This window comes from Helianthus annuus, chromosome 14 (genome assembly GCF_002127325.2).
Source record: "Helianthus annuus cultivar XRQ/B chromosome 14, HanXRQr2.0-SUNRISE, whole genome shotgun sequence".
Classification (NCBI taxonomy): Eukaryota; Viridiplantae; Streptophyta; class Magnoliopsida; order Asterales; family Asteraceae; genus Helianthus; species Helianthus annuus.
In genome coordinates, this window is record NC_035446.2 from 134,971,734 (window position 1) to 134,998,546 (window position 26,813).

Here is a 26,813-nt window from a genome sequence, read left to right on the forward strand (position 1 = left end):
TAATTACTGTTTATACGGAATGCAACCAAACGGCACTAAACGCAACTCTATCACTCAAGTCCCTACTACATAATACCGATTAGTCGCCGGGGCCAGGCGAACGGGTTATTAGTTGATAGCGCTATTTAGGTTTTACCAACCTCACACCGTGCCATGGTATGGGATCGGTCGTGAACTAATGTACTCAGGCATCCGTCAATGATGATAGAACATTGACATCGGGGCATCCTGCGGAAACGCAAACGGTTACCTAGTGTTCGGTATTGGAAAAACAGTTTAGTCGCTAACTTTTGGGGTAGCTCCCCATGGCATGTATAAACGGATAAATTAACTGGTGAAACAAGTTTTTGGTAATTAAAACTGGACAACTAGTGGACTCACTCAGCATTATTGTTGACCCCCCTTACTGCATGCTTTGCAGGTAACCAGTGACGAAGGAGCTTGCTGCTTGGGAACGAGTAGTGTCTGTCCACCCTTGTGTTGGGTGTTACCTTATTTTGAACTATGAACTTTGTTTAAACTGCCTTACTTATGCTTCCGCTACTTATTACTGTTTGAACTTGAAACCTTAAACTCTAAACTGGATATTTGCTAATCTTATGGTTAGTAAGTATTACTTTTTGTTATCAATTTAATTATTCAGTATAATTGGTGGCTGGATCCTGGTCAGTCACGCCCTCGAAGCGGGTATTATCCGCAGGTGGAATTTGGGGGTGTGACAAGAAATGAAAAAGGTTTAGGCTCAAAGGGGTTAACTAGGGGGATTTTTGGGTAGGTAAAAAAAATAAAAATAATGGTGTTGAAAGAAAAAGGGTTAGTCCTAATGCCTCCATCATGTACTTACTTGGGTTTAAGTTGGTAAGGACCGGGAATGAATTGTCGTGGCAAGTTCTAGAGTCGTAAGAACCAAGCGGCTATTCACACAAGAAACGAAAAATGAGCATTTAGTGTAAAGATGTATATTTGTATGCTCAATAAAGGCTCAAAACTCACTTTTTGTGGGAATGGGTTTTTTATGTGATCAAGTATATATAATCGAATTTTAACTAAGCTTGTCATGCCGTTTCATAATTTTCTTATGTTGGTTCTTTTTATCACGATGATATCGGTTGTAAATTTGTAAAAAATATAACCTTGTTAGTCTTAGAATTCCCAACTTAAACTTTAGACAAGTAAAAAAAATGATTAGCGGTTCCAATAGAGTTTTGTGTAAGGCTTGTTATTAGGACTTGCAAAATTCAAGGTTTTAGCATCCCCCAAACACTTAAAATACACATTGTCCTCAATGTGTCCCAAAAACAAATTTTTAGGTTGACTGAATGTGTAACATGGTGTTAAAAGTAAAAATTTATGTTACTGGCGGTCTGGACACGGCCCCGTGGTGACCGGGCACGGCCCCGTGTTCAGGTGCCAGTAACGATAATTAAAGAAAAGAAACAGAAGCCTGGACACGGGGGCGTGTCTGGTGAACACGGCCCGTGTCCAGTTACCTGAACTGGGCATTTTTCTGCAGGGTGTTCAGCACGGGGCCGTGTTGGCTGGGCACGGCCCGTGCTGAACTTACTGTAATGGAGAAATTGTTGTCGGGTGGCCTTGTTCTTGTGCATGGGGCTATGTTTCTCGTTTCCCTTATCATCCTTTACCACCATGAGAGTGTTTTATTTATTATGATCCATTCAACCCTTAAAACCATCATTCCATTAAAACCATAGAGAGATACATAATGTTCCTAAAATAAAATAAAATAAAAGAAGAAAAAAAAACTTAACTAATTAGGTCAGGAGGTACACGAAGTTATCATAAAGAGTTCTACTTTTTAGGAAAATTTCGAGAATAGTTTCCCGATGTAGTAGGACTTTCGGCCGACGGTTTTCTTCCCTAGATGTTGTTAAAGCCATTCTTCTATCTCCCTTGGAAGGAAGAAGGCAACTTCATTTTCCTCAGCAACTTGTGAAGGAGGGGGAACACTCACCGGGACTCGTTGCACTACCCTTTACGGAGGCTCAGGGTGCATGGAATACCATTCGGCCGATATGATGACTTCGGGCACCACGTTCCACGCCCTTTGGGTTATTATAGGTACCAAAGGCGGGGAGACGAGAAGGTTTAACCTCTGGTGCAAGAGGTTTACCTCTCGGAGACATCCCTCCAGTCCCACCGTTAGATGGTTGATACGGTCGACCAATGCTTCTTCCACCCCCGTCATTTCATCAATAGCCTCTCTTAGGGCGTAAACATAGTTTACAAGAGAGTCTTCCGCCGTTGATGATCTCCTCCCTTGTCGGTTATTTCTTAAAGATGTTCCGCTTGTTCTGCTTGCCATTTCTGGGAAATAAACCGAAGAAAGCTAAATTTTTATGAAACAGAACCTCGGACACGGCCCCGTGTCCACTTGTCTGCAGGATTTTAGGCTAAGGAGTCCTGGAGTTTTAAATTATTTTTATGGTTTTCGGCTGGGTTTTAAGCACAGATAATTTAAAACAGAGTTATACAACTAACTTTAAACAAGATTCCTTAGCCAATAATCTTACAAACTTCTCATTAAAGGTTGGAATCATGGAGTTCCCAAGCTTTCATGGAGGAAATGTTTGAAAAAAATTGAAAGAAGAGGTAATGAATAAAAGTGGAAGGGACAAGATGGTTCTTGGGAACCTTCTTTTAGAACTTGCCTAGGATGGTATAAGTGAAGATCCCAGGAATCTCTGTCTTTTGAAGTGGTAAAAAATGAGCAGGAATCAGGCTGCATTTAAAGAAAACGACAGCGCACTGGACACGGCCCCGTGTTGGTTGGACACGGCCCCGTGTGTAGATGAAATCCTGACACATTTTGTCCGTATTCTGACAAAATCAGCAGAGAATCTTTTAGGTGAGCACGGGGGCGTGTTGACCTGGACACGGCCCCGTGTCTGGAAGCTGTCTTATGGAGTTTCTTTAATTCTAAGGAACTTATTGATATCGGGGGGTTCCTTACTGGTTGGAACAACCCCAAAGTGCCTAAGATACCTTAATTGTCCTAGACTAAGGCGAGAACGCAAGAGGTTGTCGGTGAGGGTAATTCCTACTTTATTCTAGGTGGATAAGTCCAACCCTTTCCCGGGCTCTCGTTAAAGAAGGTATATGCCGAATCGCTCAGGTCTATGTATGCACCGAACGAAGTCGATGGAGAGTCCTTCACGGCACAATCGGCACAGGGACGACTATCGTCCAAGTCTTTGCTAGGTATGAAGGTATTTTTGGGAGCAACGACGTTGGAATACAATCCCAACATTTCTTCATGGTCATCGTTTTGGGGTGGATTAAGGAAATCCTTCCTAAGCTCTTTTGACCAATTTAAAATTAGATCTTCTAGTTGAAATAACTCGTCAAGGAGCATTTCTCCTTGAATATTTGGCTGGACGCATTCGAGGGAGAGATAGTGATTATTTTTACTTTCGCCCCTCTTAAGGTTATAGGGAGACGGTGGGTCTATGTAGTGGGGCTTATAATTTAGAAAGTAACATTCTAATTCTTTATGTTCGCCTCCACATAATTGACACCACGTGCCATAAGAGTGCCGAAAGTAAAAAGAATTACCATCACTCATGTTTGTGTCAGAAATTACCAACCGTCGGGATCTAACGGTTCTGTTTTCAGTAAGTGAATCTTGGGCACGGGGGCGTGTTGAGTGAGCACCGCCCCGTGTTCAGCTTACTGTCTGACTTAAAACAAGATTGCCAGTTCCAATGATTGAGCACGGGGGCGTGTTCAGTAGGCACGGCCCGTGCTGAGCTCTGCAGAAGCTGAAAAACTAAGAAAATCCTAAAAAATTAAAAAGAAAAATAAAAATATGATTAGGCCGTTGATTCCTAACTTTCTTAAAATCCTTGTGTCCCCGGCAATGGCGCCAAAAACTTAATGTGCGTGAAGTGTGTTATATTTTAGATGTATATTTTAAGCCCTTTTTACACTTTTAGCCAAGTTTTAAATTTATAAAACACGATATTTACTAACACTAAACACACATATGTGCAAGTGCACCCATCATGGACGTAGTATAGTGTTGGTGAGATACTGAGGTCGTCCAAGGACACAAGAGCTTTTAGTACCGGTTTATCCTCAACGTCTAACCAAATCAAAATGTTAGAAAAAGATTTTTAAACTAAGAAAATAAAACTAACTAAATGCTGAAAAATAAAATAAAAATAAAAACAGATAGACAAGATGAATCACTTGGATCCGACTCGTGTATTAGTATAACCTTTGATTATTTTCGCACTTTTGCACTTGTTTAAGAGATTATCTTAGTTATTGTAGTAGGCCCCTCTTTTGAAGGCGACGTTACCCTCAACCTAGTAGTTTGAGTCAGCAAGGATACAATCCTAAAGGGTCAGATTATTGAAAGATAATGAATTAAGTTATTAATGCAAATTATGGTAGGCCCCTCTTTTGGAGGTGACGTTACCCTCAACTAAGTAGTCTGAGTCAGCAGGGATACAGTCCTAAATAGCCGGGTTATAGTATTAATAGTAGTTAACTTATGAGGGGGTCAAAGAGTTTGGATCCTCGCCATCCAATACCTTTGGGTATTGAAGGAGATCCTACTAAATTTGACCCAGGTCCCTTGCAGGACCTCTAAACGCTGAACAAGGGCAAGACCCTTACCAAACCGTTCCCTTAACCCCCGACCAGGTAGCCAACATACCTCCATATAGACCGTGGAGATATGGATGGTGAAAATCTTTTATTTTATATAGACAGTAAAATAATGCCAAGACACCACAGACAAACGATAAGGAAGAATCACCTTCAACATAAGCAACTAATTATTAAAGTCATTAATACAAACCAAATAAAAAGTGAAAAAGATTAAAAATAAAAAGTATTATACTAAACACTTGTCTTCACCAAGTGATGTAAGAGACTTAGGCAAACATGACATTGATTGTCAAGAACTCTTACGATCAATCTTGGATCCCGAGACGACTCACACACTCTATGATGGACAATGGATGATGGTGGTGGATGATGGTGTTGTGATGGTGGTGGATGGTGGATGAAGTGTGAGAGAGGTGGTGGGCCAAGGGATGAGTTGCAATGAAACCAAGCACTCCTATTTATAGGCTGAACAGAAGCCTGGGCACGGCCCCGTGTCCGTTGGGCACGGCCCCGTGCCTATCTGACAATCTCTCTCCTCATTAATTGTAATTCGCAATTACAATTAATGCGCCTGCAGTACTTTCGCCACGCCCCCATGTTCACTGGGCACAGCCCCGTGGTGGGCAATAGAAGCTTCTATAGGTTTGTCTTATCTGCTGCTTCTTGGGCACGGTCCCGTGCTCGCTGAGCATGGGGCGTGTTCAGTCTTCTGCCTTCTCTGTTTTGCTTGGGAGGATGCTGTCGAGGGGTCGGGTAATCCACTTATGTTCCTTTTCTTGTATTTATGTTAGATTTAGCTGCCTTTTTGCTTCTTTTGTTAATTTGAGCTCATTTAATCCTGAAAATACAAAAGGAAGACAAAAACACTCTTTTTCCAACATTAGTACTTAAAAAGGGTTAGTTTTATGCCTCATTTGATGTAATTTATATGTTGCATTTTACACACATCAATTATTTTCAAACTTCTATGACCATTATTAAAACACAATTTGGTAAGCTTGTGAAGTGTATACGAAGTGATAATGGTTTGGAATTTGTGAATAATAAAATGATTGAATAAAATAAACTTAATGGTATAATTCATCAAACATCTGTTACCTACACTCCACAACAGAATAGTGTTGTGGAGAGGAAGCATATGCATCTTCTTAATGTTGCTAGGGCTTTATTATTTCAAAGTATTTTACCTGTGAGGTTTTGGGATGAATGTATTCTAACAGCTGCTTATTTAATCAATAGGACTCATGCTTTTATGTTAAATGGCAAGACACCTTATGAGATGTTGTATAGGTTTAAACCTTTTCTTGAACACTTAAGGTTGTTTGGTTGTTTATGTTTTTGTATTGTGTTAAATGAATCAAATAAGTTAGAAAGTAGGGCTGAGAAATGTGTGTTTATAGGATGTTCGAATGATAAAAAAGGATACAAGGTTTTTAATCTGGATAGTAAAATAGTATTTTATTCCCGGGACGTAAAATTTTATGAGAATTTGTTTCCTGTTAAAGATAAAACTGTTTTTGAGTCATTTAATGTAAATACATGTTCTGAAGTTACTATGCTTAATTTCTTCGACTTGTATGAAGACATAGGAACCAAACTACATGGACTTCATGATGATGGTGAAAGGGATAATAATGTGCTTTCGCGAGAAGGGACTCAACAGCCAGAGTCTCAAGTTGACCCTCCTATAGGCATGGCTGATGTGCAGTAGCTTAGGAGCAATGTTGATGAGTCTGGCAGGGTTGAGGTTGTGGACGAATGCAATGCAGAAAATCCAAGTTCTGAGGGAAATAGTTCAGGAAGTAGTGATCGACCTATTACTAGAAGGTCCCTAGAGTTATAAATATGCCTAGGAAATCTAATGATTTTGTTGTTGAATGGAAAGTAAAGTATGGAATTGAAAAAGTTGTTAATTACTCTAAATTGTCTGTTGAAAACCATTGTTTTGCTACTAGTCTAAATAAAAGTGTAGAACCAAAGTCTTATTTTGAGGCTGTTAAGGACCCTAATTGGATTTCAGCAATTAATGAGGAAATAAAGGCTCTTAATAGGAACCAAACTTGGGATCTTGTTCCATTACCTAAAGGCAGAACCCTTGTTGGGTGTAAATGGATTTATAAGATTAAATATAAGTCTAGTGGTGAAATTGAAAGATCCAAAGCTAGGTTAGTTGCAAAAGGTTATAGTCAAAAGGAAGGTGTTGACTTTGAAGAAACTTTTGCACCTTGTGGTAAAAATGAGTATTGTTAGGTGCATTTTGTCACTTGTTGTTCAACATAATTGGAACTTGTGTCAACTTGAAATTAATAATGCATTTTTATACGGTGATTTTACATGAGGATGTTTATATGTTGTTACCACAGGGTTATTATTCTAAAAATGAGACTAGAGTTTGTAAATTGAAAAAAAAAAAAAAAAAAAACCTCTTTATGTATTAAAACAAGCCCCTAGAAAGTGGAATGAAAAACTTGTTAAGGTTTTGCTTGATTTTGGTTTTGTGCAAAGTACGTCTGACTATTCTTTGTTTGTTAAACATAAAGGTGGTATTATTGTTGTTTTGTTAGTGTATGTAGATGATATTCTGCTAACTAGGAACAGTTTTTGGATGATTTTAGTAATGTTAAAGCTACATTAAAAAATAATTTCAAGATTAAAGATTTGGGAAAAGTGAAGTATTTTTTAGGGATGGAAGTCATAAATGAAAATAATACTTTATTTTTGTCTCAGAGAAAATTGAGTAGATATCAACTCTCCTGCTCTGATACCACTTGTAGGATCGCAACTGATTTCAGCTTATAATTAATATGAAAACTTTGTCGATGCCACTTGTAGGATCGCAACTGATTAAACTGATATTCCAGCTTATTGTTATTTTTTTATATTGTTTGAAATTGTTAAGTGAGTATGGGATGTTAGGGTGTAAACCTTCTAATTGACCTATTGAGCAAAATCATGTTGTTGCTAATATATGTAAAGAAAAAGGTCAAAGTTTGTCTAATCTTATTTTTTACCAAAAATTAGTAGGAAAGCTCATTTATTTATCTCACACAAGGCCAGATCTATCTCACACAAGTCCCTACAGTTTCTTAGTATTTTTAAAACACTTTACAAAAAGACATGTTTGGTCCTTTGCAATATCATTGTGTTGATTTATACAAATGGTACTTGTAGTTACAAAAGGGTATTTTAGTCATTCTACTCAAATTTAATAGAAAAATTAACAGAAGTTAGTGTTAATACCCAAAGTCGTTACAAACTAATAATCACAAGCCTCAAACCTGTTAAAAAAATAAGTTAGTACCTAAAGACGAAATTAAGTATAAACCACAAGGTCTATTTATGTAACTAATATTAAATTGTTTCTAATGAATTGGGTATATATGATATTTCTACTACTTTGTAAGGGTATATCAAATATTTATAATTTTCCATGGGTATTTATAGTATTTTATAACTTTGTTCCTATATGAAATTGACCGGTTTTTTTTCTTGATTAAGTTAATTTCACTTGAGGAACGTTTTGATTGAAATTTTAACAAAAACCACTTTGAATCAGTATCATTTGTGGAACTTTGATTGAATCAGTATCATTTGTGGAACTTTGATTTTGAGCAATGGATATTAACCATACAAAATTGGCACATACCAAACTACGAGACGAGGTCTAGAAATTTGGGTGAAATTTGAAAGCTTGGATAAATTTGGTTCAATTTCTAATTTCCAGGTAAGTTCCTTCTCATCCTACTAGTTTCATATGCTCTTCTGATTTAGACTGTTTGATTGAATCTTTATTTAGGTTGAAACATGCAACTATTTAAGTTAAGAACCACTGAACCAATTTAGGCCGGTATACCAACATTTTTTTAAACGGTATATACAATGAACAATTAGGTCAATATGCTACTTTCTTTTATTTAGATGAATTAACAACAAACACAGGATTTGCAAGATGTAAGTTATGAACCAAATTTAAAACCCTAAATCTACACTTAAAAGCCTATAATGCTTCATCGACCCGACTCAAATCCAGCCAAAGAAAGTTCGGTGACACAACTCAATAAAAATCCCTCTTGATAAACATACAAAGACCAAACAGATGTGACCGATAGATAAAATTGTTGAATCCATCGCGAACGGTGAACGAGGATGGAAGTGGAATGAACAAGAGAGAAATAAGGTGAAGCCAAGAGCGGCCCGAGGGGCTTCTTATATTTATATATCTCATTTAAGTTTTTTTACACCTTCTCAATGAGCTAGCCACCTATGGAATTACTAATTACATAAATATTTGTTTTCTAAATTCTCAATACTTTTTGTCGATTAGAGCAAATTTTTCTTATAACCTGAGTTTTTTTTACGGTCAACAGTATCAGCGTCGAACACTCTTGGGGCATCCACTGGACCAAACGGAATACTCCGAGAGTAACCCGAGTCCACCACTAATTCCGAGGTAAACCCGTTAACCCACCCGTCCGTAGGCACAACGGTGAAATTACCGGTAAAACCGGTTTGACTCAAGGATCAAACCCAAGTTTCCCTGGGTCTCCTATCATTGCCCACCAATGTTTTATTCTGCACCAAGTAAGAGTTGAACCTGCTACATCTCTCAAAAGAAATACAAACCTTTTATCACTTGATCTAGAGATCATTGGCTTATACTGAATTAGACCTATAAGTGTTTTAACTAAAATAAAAGGTTTGACATTATATATGTTATCATCTTGTGCATTTAACTATTTGTAATGGTATTTTCTATCCTTTATTTGGTTTAACTTCTTTTTATGTAAATACTAGGTTAGACCCCGTGTATTATACGGGTTGAATAAATGCAATTTTATATACCAAATAATAAAAATCTATCTTTAAAAATCTCGTTTATTACACGGGTTGAATAAATGCAATTTTATATACTAAATAATAAAACAATATATATTTAAAATCTCGTTTATTACATTGGTTGAATAAATGTAATTTTATATATTAAATAATAAAAAAGTTATATATTTAAGAACCCCTTGTATTGTATGGGTTGAGTAAATTTAATTTTATATATTAAATAATAAAAAAGTTACATTTTTAAGAACCTCGTCGAGCTGAGGAGCGAGACTAAGTCCAACCGTTAGGGAGACTAAAGAGGGGGGCTGTGTTATACGGGTTGAACACATGTAATTTTATATACCAAACAATAAAAAGTTATATCTTTATAAATCTAATGTATTATATGTATTGAATAAATATGATTTTATATACTACATAATAAAAAAAGTTATATTTTTAAAACCCCGAGCATTACACGAGTTCCATAAATGTAATTTTGTATAGTAAAAAATAAAAATGTTATATTTTTAGAAAACCTCGTTTATTACACGGGTTGAATGAATCTAATAAAAATTTATATCTTAAAAAAACTAACGGATATACTCGATATATGATAGATGGGGTGATTGTGGCTATTGTTCTTATAAATGTCACGTAAACATAGTGATTACCGTATTTGAGTTGAGAATTGAACACGAAAATATAATTATAAAACCAATAAACACCTTTTAAACATTTTTTAAATAGGTTCTACCCTTAACTATTTTAGATTAATAAAATAAATAAATCATTTGAATTAACTGAGTTAGGGCTAAAGGACATAACTTGCAAGGGTTTGCAAACGTCGAGTACGTTTTCTGTAATTATTGAAGAAAAAGGACAGTTTGCAATAAGTGACATACATAAAGAACGATTTTTGTAATTTACTCTATTTCAAAATATTATATATATATTATCTCATATATGAATTGTTTAAATTTATATTAAATTTAATTGTATAATTATCTTTTAATTGATATTAATTATCTATAAAAATAGGGGGCTTCAATGAATGACATGTGTCCAAAAACTTGGTTTCATACTAAACAATATATCTTTAAAAACCTCCTTTATTGCATGGTTTGAATAAATTTAATTTTCTATATATTAAATACTAAAAAGTTATATCTATAAAAACCATATGTATTGTACGGGTTGAATAAATATAAATTTATATACCAAATAAAAAAAAAGTTATATCTTTAAAACCATGTGTATTATACGTGTTGAATAAATGTAATATTGTTTACCAAATAATAAAAAAAGTTATATCTTTAAAAACCCTCGTGTATTACACGAGTTGAATAAATATTATTTTATATACCAAATAATAAGAAAATTATATTTAAAAAAACTGATGAATATACTCGGTATGCCATAGATATGGTGATTATGGAGATGATTATTGAAAAGAATATACAGTGTTTAAACATGTTATTCAAGAAGTAAATAAGCAGCTATTTGAGTAATAAAATATAAAATAGATTACATTTTAAAAACACCCGTAATAAATCTAATTTTATATATAAAGTAATATTAAAAGTTATATACAATTTTTTTAAAAATTATGTAATAAAATCAATATAATAATTTTTTAAAAATAAAAATAAATAATATATTTTCACAAAGTTTGGTTTTGTTGATTAAACTAAATAATATTTACTAGGAGAGTTATCTACAATTAATTATAATAGATCAAACTAAATAATAATTATTCTGTAATTATTGAAGAAAAAGGACAGTTTGCAATAAGTGATATACATAAAGGACGTTTTTTGTAATTTACTCTATTTTAAAATATTATATATATATATATTATCTCCTATACGAATTGTTTAAATTTATATTAAATTTAATTGTATAATTATCTTTTAATTGATATTAATTATCTATAAAAATAGGAGGATAAATGACATGTGTTCAAAACTTGGTTTGTTTTATTATAGTAGATAGATTATTTTATAGTTGAATTTAATATATATATATATATATATATATATATATATATATATATATATATATATAGAATATAAACACTATATAATTTTTCAATATTCCCACATGTAATGCTATATTCTGTTACTATATTAAAAAATTGAGTACATGATATTGGTGTACGAACGTATGAGATGGACGTCCTTACCGAGCGGTACCACATGTTTTTTGTCACTTGTTGTGTACGTTCATATCTTTTCTGACCCCGTTCTTGTCTACGTTATTTAAATACACAATAATTTTAGAAAATATTACAACAATAACATAACAAATAACAAAAAGTAATATAGAAAAATCATTCGGTTTAAGTTCGTTTAAGTTTAACGAGTAAACTGATAAGATTTTTCAACTAGAAAAATCATCCGGTTTAAGTTCACTTAACGAGTAAATTGTAGGGCTGTCCAAAAAGCTCGAAACTTGCTCGGATTTAGCTCGGAAAAAGCTCGCTCGATATGGCTCGGTTTGAAAGTGAGTCGAACCAGCTTGGCTCGGTTAGAAAGTGAGCCGGCTCGGCTCGGCTCGTAACGAGCCGAATTGGTTCGGTTTGGCTCGCTTGGTAGCTCAGTTCGGCTTAGTTCGGATTATTTTCTTTATAATATATTTATTTTTATATACATTATAATATATTACAAAAAACTTGTTATTATTTATATGTATTTAGGCTTGTAATTTGGTATCCATGGCATATTTGAATCTTAATTACCTTGCTAATGAACTAATATTGTATTTCATTGAAATTTAAAACTTATTTTTCGTTGTTGAACATGATTTTGGCTTGTAATGTATTAGGATAAACTTATTTTGAATATTTTTTGAAGTATTGAATAATATTTTAGGCTACTGAATTCTGAGTGCTATATATTATATTTTTCTTTTTAAAATCGAGCAAAACCAAGTCGAGTCGAGCCAGCTCGGTTTAAAACCAAGCCGAGTCCGAGCTTAGATTTTCAGCTCGGTTTCAAATCCGAGCCGAGCCGAGCCAGCTCGGTTTATAATCGAGCCGAGCCCGAGCTTACCCTGGCTCGGCTCGGCTCATGAACAGCCCTAATAAACTGATAAGATATTTCAACTTTACATCTTGCAAATTATAAGTAGACCAGTGTCTAACATTGCACATACTTATTCCATAGTAATTGAACATTGACAACCCTCTACGAATAAAACACATACAAGCGAAACTTTAACCTACATATTCTTTCACGAGCCATACCTTACCTCGATTAAGCTCACTTTAACTTAATATGGATACGCTCTATATCTGCCGATACTCAAGTTTCAAAATAGCTTCATAGCTTTCATATCTTATATAGAAATATGAGGTAATAATCGTTGTCTCGATATATTATAGAACGCCACCTTTACATGACACACAAATTACAAATAAATTTAAAAAACGTTGTCTTCATTATATACTTACTAGGTTATAACCCGGAAATTTTCCGGGTAGGAAAATTTAATTTACAGCAAATAAAAGTATAAAAATAACACTTTTAACATCTAAAGTATCCTTTTTCCCTTTTCTCCACCATAAATTTTTTATTCGGTTTCTTAAACCTTTTCTTGTTGTAAAGAGCCATAAAAACATACAAAAGCAAGAATGTAAAGTACACGTCTATATTTAGAGCATTTACATTGGAGCCTCTTTTCTATATTATATAGAGAAAATAATAATGGAAACAACAAAAATACCATCACATTAGAATCTCTATAATAGAAAAAAAATTAAAGAAAGTAAAGTACACCTATGTATTTATAGGTTCACATTCAATCCTCAATGTTGTTATTCTAAGCGTGTAATAATTTAATATGATTTTGAAAAACTTAATTTATACGAAAGCCTCGCCAATTTTGAAAAAGACCCATTTTAAAAAAAGACTCATTTCATCCCCAACATGTTTTAATCGTGTTAATCACACCACTTACCAAACCATCGTTTCTTATCTGAAATACAGAAAATGACTTTAATGCTTAATACAGTACCATAATTAGTAGGAAAAAACTAAAGTGGTATAACATACCTAAAATTTTCATCATAAAAACATCTTAAAATTTGTCCTTGAATCTTATTATAACCATCACTCATGTGCTTATAAGTGACGATAAAGAATGTGACCACTTTAACCGAACGTCTAATTTAATAGTTTGTAACTCTCATTACTTTACTCACTAAAAATTACAAACAATTGTCATAAATGGAATAATATCGACATTAAATTATGTGGAGATTCTTAGGTGGCGTTAAGTTTATAAAGTTTATAATCGGGACTCATAAATCACTATGGCTACATGTTTGATTTTTTTTTTTTTTTTTTTTTTGGAACAGCGAAATTCAAAAAAAAACCAAAAACCAACTACCACCAAGGAGCTGGCAAAGGCCCGAGCACAACAACTAACTGGAGCATTACAATATAAATCCTTTCCACTTTTTCCAATCCATATCAATAGATTTTCCCCTGTTACTAACCCAACAATAGCAAACTGATTTCATCTCTTCCAATATGCTTCTGACCTTCACTGGAACATTGGAGAAAATGTAATTGTTTCTCGCCCGCCATAAACTCCAGCAAGTAGCAAGAATAACGACTTGGACTGCCTTTTTTGATGCTACTACCTGAGATCAATTTATGCAACCCGAACAGATCTTCTATAGAAAAGGCATAAAAGGGAGCGATCTTGCACCACACGCTAATTTGCTGCAAAACCACAGCCGCAACGATACATTCTGTGAAAATATGATCTACTGATTCCTCTGCAGAATGGCACAAACAGCATCCATTCGGACCCCAGCAAATTCTTCTTTTAATGAGTTCATCCATCGTAGGAAGCATGCGCAAACTTAGTCTCCAGCCGAACAGACTTAACTTGATGGGCGCCCAAGAATTCCAATCCAACGTCTTTATCAGATTGACATTACGGGCCTTGTAAATAGCACGCTTGACCGAAGCCACCGAAAACTCACCTGCAGCCTCCTCCACCCACACCCAAGTATCAATTGACCTACTGAACTGCACATTACTGATCGAAATCATTAAACCAACAAGTTATCCGCATCCATATCATCCATAATATTTCTTTTCCACTCCCATTGATACGACATTAGGCCACTGCGTGACACACACCTATGCGCTACCATGCATCCCTTTTTTTCTCCAATTCATATAGATTCGGGTACACCAACCTGAGCGGTTTGTCACCAACCCGCATGTCTACCCAAAATCTAATTTTTGACCCATTACCCACTTTTCCTTTAATCACCCCTAAGAGATCCACATTTAAAGACGCTAGATAGTTGTCGACTCTAGCTATGGTTCCCCACGTACCAGTAAGGCATTTCTTATACGGGACCGCCGGCCACGTTCTAGGCGTATGATGAAGTGCCACCACCACCCGTCTCCACAACCCGTCTTCCTCCTAGTTGGTGGAATATCAAGTATTAGAAAGTGAAACAAAGTAACCAAACATGGCTGAAAGTTTATAATAACATAATAATTCAAAATTCAGTAACCCGTCATCATAATTTTACAACTAATTTCAAAAGGTAAGCAAAACGGTGAGCATTTTGATTGATTTATTCTGGTTAGCAATGTATTAACAATCTTAGAGAACATAATTACCGTAAAACATCCTATCTGTTAGAAAGATTCCATATTTCAATTTTTAAACATTTGTAAATCATATAAGATCCAAAGAACTGTGAGATGTGAGAGAAATTGCAGAAGAGGCAATATGATCTGCAATAGCGAAGCCGAGATGTGAATCCTAGGGTTTCAACTATGATGCAGCGAAGGAGAAGAGATTTGGGGTTGTTGGCATACCGAAGATAGAAGCACCGTCTTGCGCCGCCTGGAACACCGGAAGCGGTGTTAGCTCCATCTCTCTCTCTCTCTCTCTCTCTCTCTTCGCGAGTGCTTCTTCTCGCTCTAAACTTTGCGTCTTCGTCTCTCTCTCTCTCCCAGGAACTATAAAACAGAGATGACATGAAGAAGCAGAGGCGTGGCTGCCTTTACACGCAAGATGTGGCCCAATAAGGGATGCGATCGTTTACAAAAAAAAGTCGATGTTTAAAGTCATAATGACCCTGCCAAGTAAAGAAATCTATTAGAACAATCGCATTAGAACAATCGTAACGAGCCGAATTGGTTCGGTTTGGCTCGCTTGGTAGCTCAGTTCGGCTTAGTTCGGATTATTTTCTTTATAATATATTTATTTTTATATACATTATAATATATTACAAAAAACTTGTTATTATTTATATGTATTTAGGCTTGTAATTTGGTATCCATGGCATATTTGAATCTTAATTACCTTGCTAATAAACTAATATTGTATTTCATTGAAATTTAAAACTTATTTTTCGTTGTTGAACATGATTTTGGCTTGTAATGTATTAGGATAAACTTATTTTGAATATTTTTTGAAGTATTGAATAATATTTTAGGCTACTGAATTCTGAGTGTTATATATTATATTTTTCTTTTTAAAATCGAGCAAAACCAAGTCGAGTCGAGCCAGCTCGGTTTAAAACCAAGCCGAGTCCGAGCTTAGATTTTCAGCTCGGTTTCAAATCCGAGCCGAGCCGAGCCAGCTCGGTTTATAATCGAGCCGAGCCCGAGCTTACCCTGGATCGGCTCGGCTCATGAACAGCCCTAATAAACTGATAAGATTTTTCAACTTTACATCTTGCAAATTATAAGTAGACCAGTGTCTAACATTGCACATACTTATTCCATAGTAATTGAACATTGACAACCCTCTACGAATAAAACACATACAAGCGAAACTTTAACCTACATATTCTTTCACGAGCCATACCTTACCTCGATTAAGCTCACTTTAACTTGATATGGATACGCTCTATATCTGCCGATACTCAAGTTTCAAAATAGCTTCATAGCTTTCATATCTTATATAGAAATATGAGGTAATAATCGTTGTCTCGATATATTATAGAACGCCACCTTTACATGACACACAAATTACAAATAAATTTAAAAAACGTTGTCTTCATTATATACTTATTTCTTGGTATATTGCTATCGCGGATGCTAGATAAATTAATACCGACAAGAAATATGGGCTGTTAGAGTACCATATCAGTTAGTGGGCCTACCGTGTAGCTTTTAGCCTATTAGTATTCATTGGGCCTCGTCTCATTTAAAAGACATCATGAGGCATGAGGCACGACTGTATGAGCATTCATTCGGATTCCCTGGGGTAGTGGGTTTGCGGCCACATCACTTGAAAAAAAGTTAGTGTTAATTTTTATGTAAAATCCTGATCACACCCTTTTGGAAATTTACATTTACACCCTTTGGATATTTTTAACCGCCTCTTTAGAAAAAAAAAACATATTTTTAATTTATAAGAAAACAATTGTAACAAACACTTATTTTTATAACGATATAACATAAACACTTATTTTTATAAAAAAAATTTAAACTAATTTACAAGTTTGTAACCCACTCAATTTCACTAAATAATTTAGCCTAAGTCCACTTAACCCAACCCAACCCAACCCAACAAAATTTGAAGTATAATAAAATAACCTAACCCAAACCGTCCCTTCCTATTCTGTTTCAGCTTTTCTCCCGCTCTCTCTCGTCTGCTATCCCCAACTTCCCACTGCCAGCGACGACAACAACGAGCCCCCAATTTCTCTCTGGAATTCGTCAATATCCGGCCACCAAACCCACCGCCCCTTCCTATTCTGTTTCAGCTTTTTTAATGTTAGAGATGATAAAAAGGTTTGAAATTTTATGTCTTTTGCTTTTTTTTGTTCTAGACTTTAGTAGGGTGATTTTGTTGTTTCGATGACTTTTTTTGTTGTTACAACTTAGAAGAAGCAAGTAATCAACAATTACTAGGGTTTGAAAAGTAAAATTGAAAATTATGGAGCGGTGAACTTATGGAGCTATTCGCATGTTTAGTACTTTAGTGTTGTTTTATGAACTTATGGAGCGATTTATATGTTTAGTAAAATTGAAAATTATGGAGCGATGAACTTATGAAAACCCGTTGGGCAACATTTTAAATATGTTTGTAACGACGTCTGACATGTTTTTGATGATTATTAAATTTTTGTTTAATGTTCATTTGTTTTCATGACCCGAACCGATCCGACCTGATATGAACCGAATTCTTTTTATATACCTAAAGGCCTAAAATTTTTAAAAATATTTCACACCTTCATGAAAGAAATCTCGATTCCCTGTTCATCCATAAGGTTCTCCTTGGATATTTATAAAAAAAGTAAACCTTCTAAAAATCTTAGATAAAACCAATGAGAAAAATATAGTGAAGGATGATGATATTTAATTCATGTTGTGGGTCAATAATATAGTTACTCAAAAACAGGCATAATTAAAAATAAATTAGCAGTGAGTTATTTAGTAATGACTATTTCAATAGGTTTTTTATATTAATTATTTTAAGATATTTAGTAGTAAGCAGTTTATTGGTCTTTTATTGTGTATCTATACAAACTAATGTAACTGAATCCAAGAGCTAAGAAATGCAAAACATAATTTCACAGTCAAGAATTTCTCCCTCTAGTTAATTAAGATTAGTTAGGGTTTTTATAATTGTATAGTTAAGTAGAGTAGATGGTCTCTTTCTGGTTTTGAAGAAGATTAATTATATGTCCTACAAAACTGAGCTTCCAAGTCATTTAAATGACTTAATTACATGTTAAGTAGCGGGTTTGTCACTTTATAAGACCATGTGTAGTGGGACATTATGGGGGCATTATTTTCAAAAAAAATGCCCACTCCCCCATTACATAGGGCATTATGGGGCATTATTTTTGAAAAAAAATTGCTTGGGCATTATAATTAAAACGCCTAAATTGGAAGAAGGAAGGTTTGACTGGGTTTGACCCACCAATTAGAAAATAGTTTGCTTTTTTTTTTGTTTAATGATTGGAAGGGGCATTATCAGACATTATTCCCACTACGCCACTTTTGCAATAACGCTCCATGCTGACTGGGATGACACGTGTCGGATAATGCCCCATGGTGGGGGCATTATTTTTCTAAACCACTACGGGTGGTCTAAGAGAGATACTAAAGATCAATCTTACTCGATAAAGAATTAACAAGATTAATTTTGTTATAGCGTTACCCATATAAGTATTTTATTATTTGGATTATCACTACATTTTTTTTAACTCATGAAAATATGAAATAATAGCATTTGGATTACTCATAAGTGTGTTTAACTTTTTTTAACGACAAATTTGGATCATTGACGGACCACCGGAGTATCATTGTGCCACCAACAGAACCACCCGATCATATCCTTCTCCACTAGGCATAATGCCCATACACCAATTCAGGAGAAAGCCCAATAAATATAGGAAAACTCCCCTTATGGGAATCGAACCCAGGACCTATTGGTCTCAAACCCTTATCTTACCATCAAAATACTACTAGACTACAAAGCAATGGGCCATATGTGTGTTTAACTATTCCCCATATCAATACGTAGATACACGTATATGTATGGATGTACATGGATGCATGATGCATGTATAATGTATTTGTATGACCTTAAAGTAATTAAACGGCAAGGTTGTGAGAGACAAACGAGCATGGGTAAACCACCTCATGTCTCGCCCATGCTTCATCCAATCTATTGATTTTGGGGAACACATCAATCTGCCAAAATGTGTCCAAACAAAATTCTATCAGAACCAAACATCAACTACCCAACCATTCTTCATAACTAAAACACTGCCAAGATGTCCCCAAAATTTGATGATGCAATTGGAATAACATTTATTACGTTTCTTCCGTAATCGATAACTTGAAGTTGACAATCATATTATTCAGTGGCGGAGCTTGATCAAAAGTTCCGGGGGTGTGTGTGTGTGGGGGAGGGGGAGTCATGGGACCCAATTTATATATTGAGTAATTTGCCATTTTAGTCCCTGAAGTTTGGTCAAAATTGCCACTTTAGTCTAAATAGTTTTTTTTCCTCCTCTACGTCCTTGACTTTTCCCAATTTTTTGTCATTTTGATCACATTGCCTAACTCCATCCAAAATACTTAGTTAAAACAGGGGTATTTTTGTCATTATACATACTTGTTTTTTTTTTTTTACTATTTTCATCCACCCATTTTTTATATTTTTTATTCTTTTATCCTTTAAGTTAAAAAAATAAAAGAAAATATTATATATATATATATATAGGTTCCTGTAAAAAAAAAGGGTTTTTTGTAAGAAAGGTAAGAAAAAATCTACACCATTAGATATTTGATCTAATGGTTGAGATTAATAGAGACCAAATTGTAAATTGTCTTTTATTATTTTGGACTAGATTGAAAATTGTAGGGGTAAAAGAGTCTTTATATTCATTTGAAAATAGGAAACTGTATCTTCATATGCAAACCAGTTACTAAAACCATACAAATTAGCGAATCATGACAGGAACCTCTATCTCCGTTGCTTTTCTTCCGCCGATCTGACATCTCCGCCAATCTGAATCATCGACGTCTCCGTCGCTCTCTTCCGTAGCTCCGAATCATCGACATCTTCACCGCTCCGAATCATCGACATCTCCAAATCAGAGACTGTAGAGAGGCGGCGCCGGCCACCTCTCCACTACGGCTGGGGCGGAGCGACAGTGGTGGTGCCGGCAGTGGAACGACAGGGGTTGTAATGTTATACAGAGCTATAAAATGGTAATATGGTGTTATATACCATTCATATTGTTTTATAGGCATTTGTAATGTTATATCTTGTTTTGTAGTGTTATGTACTTATTAGAGTGTTATGAACTGTTGAATGGTGTTTTGTAGTGTCTTTAATAGTGTTATATACTTATTGAATGATGTTATATACTTATTGAATGGTGTTATATAATTATTGAATGGTGTTATATATGTGCTGAATGGTGGTTGCAGTGTTATTCGTAGTGTTTTTATAGAGATCTTTAAAATGGTGTTATATACTTATTGAATGATGTTATATACTTATTGAATGACGTTATATAATTATTGAATGGTGTTATATATGTGCTGAATGGTGGCTGCAATGTTATTCGTAGTGTTTTTTTGTAGAGGTCTTTATAAAAAATCATGTTCCTATAAATAAGGTGGCGATTATGGAAGGTTTTGACTTAATTGAATCAACGATAAACTTATTTGTTTACCTATTTGAATTCATTTAAATTGAGGACACATATCATCTCCACAATATTTCTCACACTTTTAACCTTTTTTACAATAACCTTATCCTATACGTACATAGAGGAAGGTTAATGTACATTACGGCTTAACGTACATCACGTACGACAGGTAATTACGCACGTTCATTTTAAAATCACGCACGTTCATTTTAAAATCACGCACGTTATAACTCAAAAATCCAAAATCACGCATGTTGAGACACAATAATCATGCATATTGAAAACATTAATCACGCATGTTATATAACAAATCACGCACGTTGTTGTACGTGAAGTACTTTAAGCCGTAATGTACGATATACTTTTTATATATATATAGGGGACAGCTAAAATGAAAAGCACCTAAAGTTGCGAGAACCACGAGAACCACTATCCACCAATCAGATAATGACAACTAAAAGAGTAATATAGTCATTTAATCAAAACCATCAAATCATCTCTCCCTCCTCTTAAAGTTTGACTAACCATCAAATCATTTTCTCTCTCAAATTTAAATCACCTCATTTTCATCTTTCTCTCTCTCAATTTTTTGTAAATAAGTTTTTGTAAAAAAAAAAGTTAAAAACCGAAAAAAAAGTTTTCGTATAAATTTTTGTTCTTTGCAAAAAAAATTTTTGTAAAAAAAAATTGTAAATTTTTTCTTGTAAAAAAAGTTTTTGTAAAAAAAAAAAGTTAAAAACATAAAAAAAGTTTACGTAAAAAACTTTAAAAACGTGTGTGTAAATTTTTTTTTTAAAAAAGGTTAAAACCGTAAAAATGCTTTCATATAAATTTTTGTTCTTTGTAAAAAAAAATTGTAAAAAAGTTTTATGTTTAAAAAAATTTTTGTAAAAAAAAAGTTTAAAATCGTAATAAAAATTTAAAAACGTGTGTGTGTAAAAATGGCGCGTAAATAAAATCACGCGTAAAAAACGGCGCGTAAAAAATCACGCGTAAAAACGGGGTGTAAAAAACGGTGCGTAAAAAACGGCGTGTAACACGTTAAAAAATGGCTCGTAAAACGAGTGATAAAACGGGGCGTAAAAAGCGACGCGTTAAAAAACGGCCGGTAAAACCAGGCGTAAAAAAATGGCGCGTAAAAAACCGGGCGAAAAAACGGCACGCAAAAAACGGGGCGTAAAACCACCTGTAAAAAAACCGTGCGTAAGAAAAGACGGTTCATAAAAACATTTTTGTGTAAAAAAAATCTTGAAAAAAATATGATTTTAAAATTTTTTTTAATAAAAAATATGATTTTAATAAAAAGCAATTAATGTAATGAGACAAAAAAAGTAATAAAAAACAATAAATATAATAAGACAAAAAGAGCAAATTTACTTAAATATCCTTTTAACATTAAAATATTAAAAAATAATAAGACAAAAAAAATTTTTAATGGTTTAATTACTTTTAATCTTATCCATCTATTTCCAAGATTTAATGGTTGGAAAGTGGTTCTCACGGTTTTCGCAACTGGAGATGGTTTTCATTTTAGCCATCCCCTGTATATATATATATATATATATATATATATATATATATATATATATAGGGGAAGGATGTATAGAAAACCCACTTTAATTTAGAAAACCTGGGAAACTCAAAGCTCCCGATGTTTTTTTTTCTTGAAAAAATTTACACATGTTATATACATGTTTTTAAGGGTTTTGGGCAAAAAAAAAAAAAATCAAAAAAGCGCCGAGTAGATATTTAAAAAAAAAAAAAAACAAGTTTTGGTGTAACACATGTTACATTCATCTGACATATTTGTAACATGTATTACACCAAAACTTGTTTATTTTTTAAAAAAATATCTATTCGACGCTTTTTTGATTTTTTTTGCCCAAAACCCTTAAAAACATGTATATAACATGTGTAAATTTTTTCAAGAAAAAAAAATATCGGGAGCTTTGAGTTTCCCGGGTTTTCTAAATTAAAGTGGGTTTTCTATAGATACTTACATTATATATATATATATATATATATATGTATGTATGTATGTATGTTTGTAATTATGTATCATAGACACACTGTAACTCTTCCCCACCCTTCCCCCGTCTCTCTCTACTTCCCTGCACCACCACCACCACAACTACTCCGACAACCACCACAGCTCTCCGGCAACCTCCACTACAGCTCTCCGGCTACCTCTACCATGACCACGACCACCACACCAATACCTATCTACATTGTTAGCCACCACTACCGTGGTCAAAATCTCGCTGAACAGACCTGGCCGCCTTAGTCAAATCCACCACTCACCCACCCCCACCCCCGCCCTTGCCCTCGCCCCCACCACCACCTCCACCTCCGCCACCACCTCTGTTTTTCCGGCCAATAAAACCTACTTGAGAGGTGCCATGTATGATAACCATATTATTACAAATCCAGATATACTTCGAACAAAAAATCGATGTCGTGAAACTCTCCATTCCATGGGGAAAACAAAGCATAGTAGCGATAACGGTGGTTTGAATCGGAGGGTAGACAGTGCAGTTCCTGCGTAAGTTGTGTAACGACATTTCCGGCCAAAAGCTAGGGTTCCGAAAATGTTCCTTTGAATAGATCGGAGGGTAGACAGTGCTCAGATATGTTTTCGGTGAAAAAAAAGAAGAGAAACCCTTTCCATGGCTCCGACAACGGTGATGAGGAAGGTCTTAAGCATAATCCATGATTGTTGCCTTTTATCTCAGATCCATGCTAGTGAGGGTGTTTGGAAAATAGAGAGATAGGGACAGATAGTGGGTTACTAGAGTCTCGGGGCGTTGGGGTGGGTTACCGGTGTAAGGACCTGCACGAAATTATCCTAAAACACTCCGTAAGTAAAAACCGGACCCCTAAAACCCTAATCCTTATGAAAAATCAAGAAATTCAATTTTATTGGTCGCTCGCGGCGCGACAGCTTGAAAGTCTCCGGCTAACGATTAGGGCCACGTGGCAAGCCTACATGTGACACGGTAGCCCTAGCCGTAGCTAGGGTGGCCCTCGCGGGCCGCGTAGGTTGTTCTTAGAGTTTACGCAGGCCGCGTAAAACTCAAATTTCAGCTATATAACAAGCAGTGCATGGCCTTTTCATCTGTGTTAATAAAACTTCTTCAAAAACGAAATATACTGCTCATTTTCGTAGATTTAAGTAGGGAAACGCTGCTACGATTACAGGGTAATAACTCGATCACTGCTACGATACAATGTCCAATCGATTGAAACCGATCCGATGGATGTTTAAGTGTTGCCCGAATTCGGGCCATACTTTGTCATTCGTCGTGAGGGTTTTGATTTTGTGAGTTTATCGTAAATGTTGTATTAAGTTACTAACCTAGTTTCGTGTGCATTGTTATTCAACTAGGTTATGAGGCTAAATCAGTAGGCAAAATTCTGTCCAACTAAACTTGCAATGTGAGTCATTCTCTTTTTATCAAATTGCTTTACAAAACCCTAAATGTTTTTCCAGTTATATTTTGCAGTGATTAAGTCTTTGCTAATCTTTAATTACTGGCAGTGTGTGGGGGTTTTGTGCACATTACTACTAATGATTTATCACGTTAGGTGGGCGAGCCTAATTTAGTGATATGTCCACGGTCATAGATACGGTCGAGTGACAACAAAACCAGCTAATTATTAGATAGGGGCAAATGTGAAAACTCTTAATGCTGTAAATTATAATAATAATAATATGTCGCTTTGTACAAATTGAATGACTCGCCAGTATTTCCCTGCTGAAAAAATCTTTTTAAACATGTTTCAGGTGATTTATTGTGAACCAGGGAAAGGTGCCACGTAGCACTGTTGGTGCATATGTCTATCGACTTCGTCTTATATCGAGTCTTGTATTGTATTGGCTAGAGCAGGACACGTAGTTCGAGAAATAGTGAAAAATATAGGAAACCTCTATTTCGCACGAACTGAAAAGTGCTCATTTCGCACGAAATAGCAATGGCTATTTCATACGAAATAGCAAGTTCATTTCGCTTGGACTGTTTCGTGCGAAATAGGTTCACCTATAAATACCTGTCATGCTGTGTCATTTGTAATTTTCCGGTTTCAGTGCCGAACTGCTGCCGAAGTGTCTACTCGCTGTAAAACGTTGTTAAATCAATCAAAAGACAGTTTAAAGTGAATTGCAAGCTCAATCACCTCAATACGTTTGTTTCCGCCTCTCGTATTGAGCAAAAACTCTTCTGATCGACTCGTTTGGGTCTGAAAACGATCCTACAAGTGGTATCAGAGCTCAGGAGGAAGAGTTCTTATCGATTCAGCTCAAAATTCTGATTTCTACACCTTCTTTTCAAAATTAAACAAGTTTTCATGGTGAAAATGGCTTGAATTTCTCATATTATATACGAAACTGTGTTTTAACAAAGCCTTGAAAGTTTCAGACTTAAAATCGGACTAAAACCTGATCAATTTGACAAAATCATGGTCGAGATGATGACATCAGCAGCATTTCGCACGAATTGAGTATTTCGTTTCGCACGAAATCACTCAGAATCATCTATTTCGTACGAAATAACACTTTCCTTTCGCACGAAATAGCTTCAGTCGCATTTATTTCACACGAAATAGATCATTTCGTATGAAAGTATCTTCATTTCGTACGAAATCAGTTCATTTCGTATCTGTTGGTGCATATGTCTGTTGACTTCGTCTTGTATCGAGTCGTGTGTCTAAATAGGATAGATCGGAGCTCAGTAGCCTAGAAAATAGGTTTTTAGGGTTGTTGGACCAGTTCACGCGAACTGGCAGATCCAGTTCATGTGAAGTGGCGAAATGCCAGTTCATATGAAGTGGTAGTGTCTAGTTCATGTGAAGTGGCCACTTCACATGGAGTGGCAATGTCCAGTTCATGTGGACTGGACTGCCTATAAATAGTGAGCTCATGTCTTTCATTTGTAACTTTTGCAATTCCGGTAGCGAAGCTCTGCCGAAGTGTCGGATCGATCTGTAACTTTGTCAAATCAATACAAATGACAATTAAACTACTTCTACATGCAAATCAAGCCGATTCAACATCTTCCGCCTCTTATTTTGATCAAGAACTCTTTTGATCGACTCATTTGATCGATTCATCAATCCTACAAGTGGTATCAGAGCTCAGGAGGAAGAGTTCTTACCGATTCAGCTTGATTTCATCCGAAAATCTCACTTCTACTCATTTTCTTCACGTTTTTTTCAAAATTACGGTTAAAATGGCTTGATTTCACATATTACATGCAAAACATGGTTTTAATCAATCCTTGAACATATCAGACCCTAATTCAGCTTAAAACTTGATCAATTTGTCAAAAATCACATCAGATTGTTCGACATTGTACCAGTTCGCACGACCTGAGAACCTAGGTCGCACCAAATAGCACCAGTTCGCATGAAAAATGTCAATTCGTTTGTGTTTGTGTGTTCAGTTCACACGGTGGTTAGAATTCTGTCAGATCATTTGAATATGTCCAAGTCGTTTGAGTGTATTGATTCAAACCACACGAACTGACATCACGTGAATTTCAGTTTGATTACAAAGTTCATCGGTCCAGTCAATTATGATATTAAATATGACATTCATCGATCAAATGGTAATAGGGTATTAAACAGGATTGTCGGCCACCAACATTAATTGAATATATTAGATCATCACGTGAAAGGCTTCATGAATTGAAAGTAATTGTTGTGTGTCGGTTAAGTTGATAATGAGGTCCAATAGAATTAATTGAGTAATATTGAGATTAATCGGCCCAATCACAGTTTTTATCTTACAATTAATTGACGGCTATTAATTAGTTTGTCAGTACATGTGATCAAACTTATAGTGCGGCCACAATATTATCATCATATGATTTGAAGTAATACAATGTGTTAATTGGGCCACTAGAATTTGTCTGTTTTATACTTGTTCGGCCCAATCAAATTAAATTGATAGTTAAGGTTGTTGGCCATTACTTGAAAGCCCATGTGAAGACTATATCGGCCCATGTGATTGGTTTTTATTGCGGCCCAATAGAATCATATGGTAAACTGTTGTTGTCGGCCATTTGCAAAAGTGTTGGCATGTGAAAATAACTTGAAAATCAAAGTTTATCCTTGAAGGTGATCAGATCGTTTTTGTCGTGTAGTACTATTAATCAAGTGGTGGGTCCTATTCATTGAAAGTTGACTTTGTTTGACCTACTCG

The 26,813-nt window shown here is 35.1% G+C and overlaps 1 protein-coding gene and 1 long non-coding RNA gene across 2 annotated transcripts; one reads left to right on the forward strand and one right to left on the reverse strand.

Moving 5' to 3' along the window:
- The first annotated feature begins 6,480 nt into the window (after nucleotides 1-6,480).
- LOC110907470 (uncharacterized mitochondrial protein AtMg00820-like) lies at nucleotides 6,481-6,885 on the forward strand. Its single transcript, XM_022152450.1, has one exon. The coding sequence runs from the start codon at nucleotides 6,481-6,483 to the stop codon at nucleotides 6,883-6,885; it is 405 nt and encodes a 134-aa protein (XP_022008142.1).
- Nucleotides 6,886-13,781: 6,896 nt separating this feature from the next.
- Nucleotides 13,782-15,538, reverse strand: LOC110903995. The gene is made up of 2 exons (XR_002572299.2): nucleotides 15,303-15,538; nucleotides 13,782-14,898 (listed from the first exon to the last, which is right to left on the reverse strand). It is a non-coding gene; the product is annotated as an uncharacterized LOC110903995 (long non-coding RNA).
- Between the last annotated feature and the right edge of the window lie 11,275 nt (nucleotides 15,539-26,813).

Bases quoted from the DNA above. Each gene is read 5' to 3' on its own strand.
- LOC110907470 (XM_022152450.1), top strand. From the start codon at position 6,481: ATGCCTAGGAAATCTAATGATTTTGTTGTTGAATGGAAAGTAAAGTAT.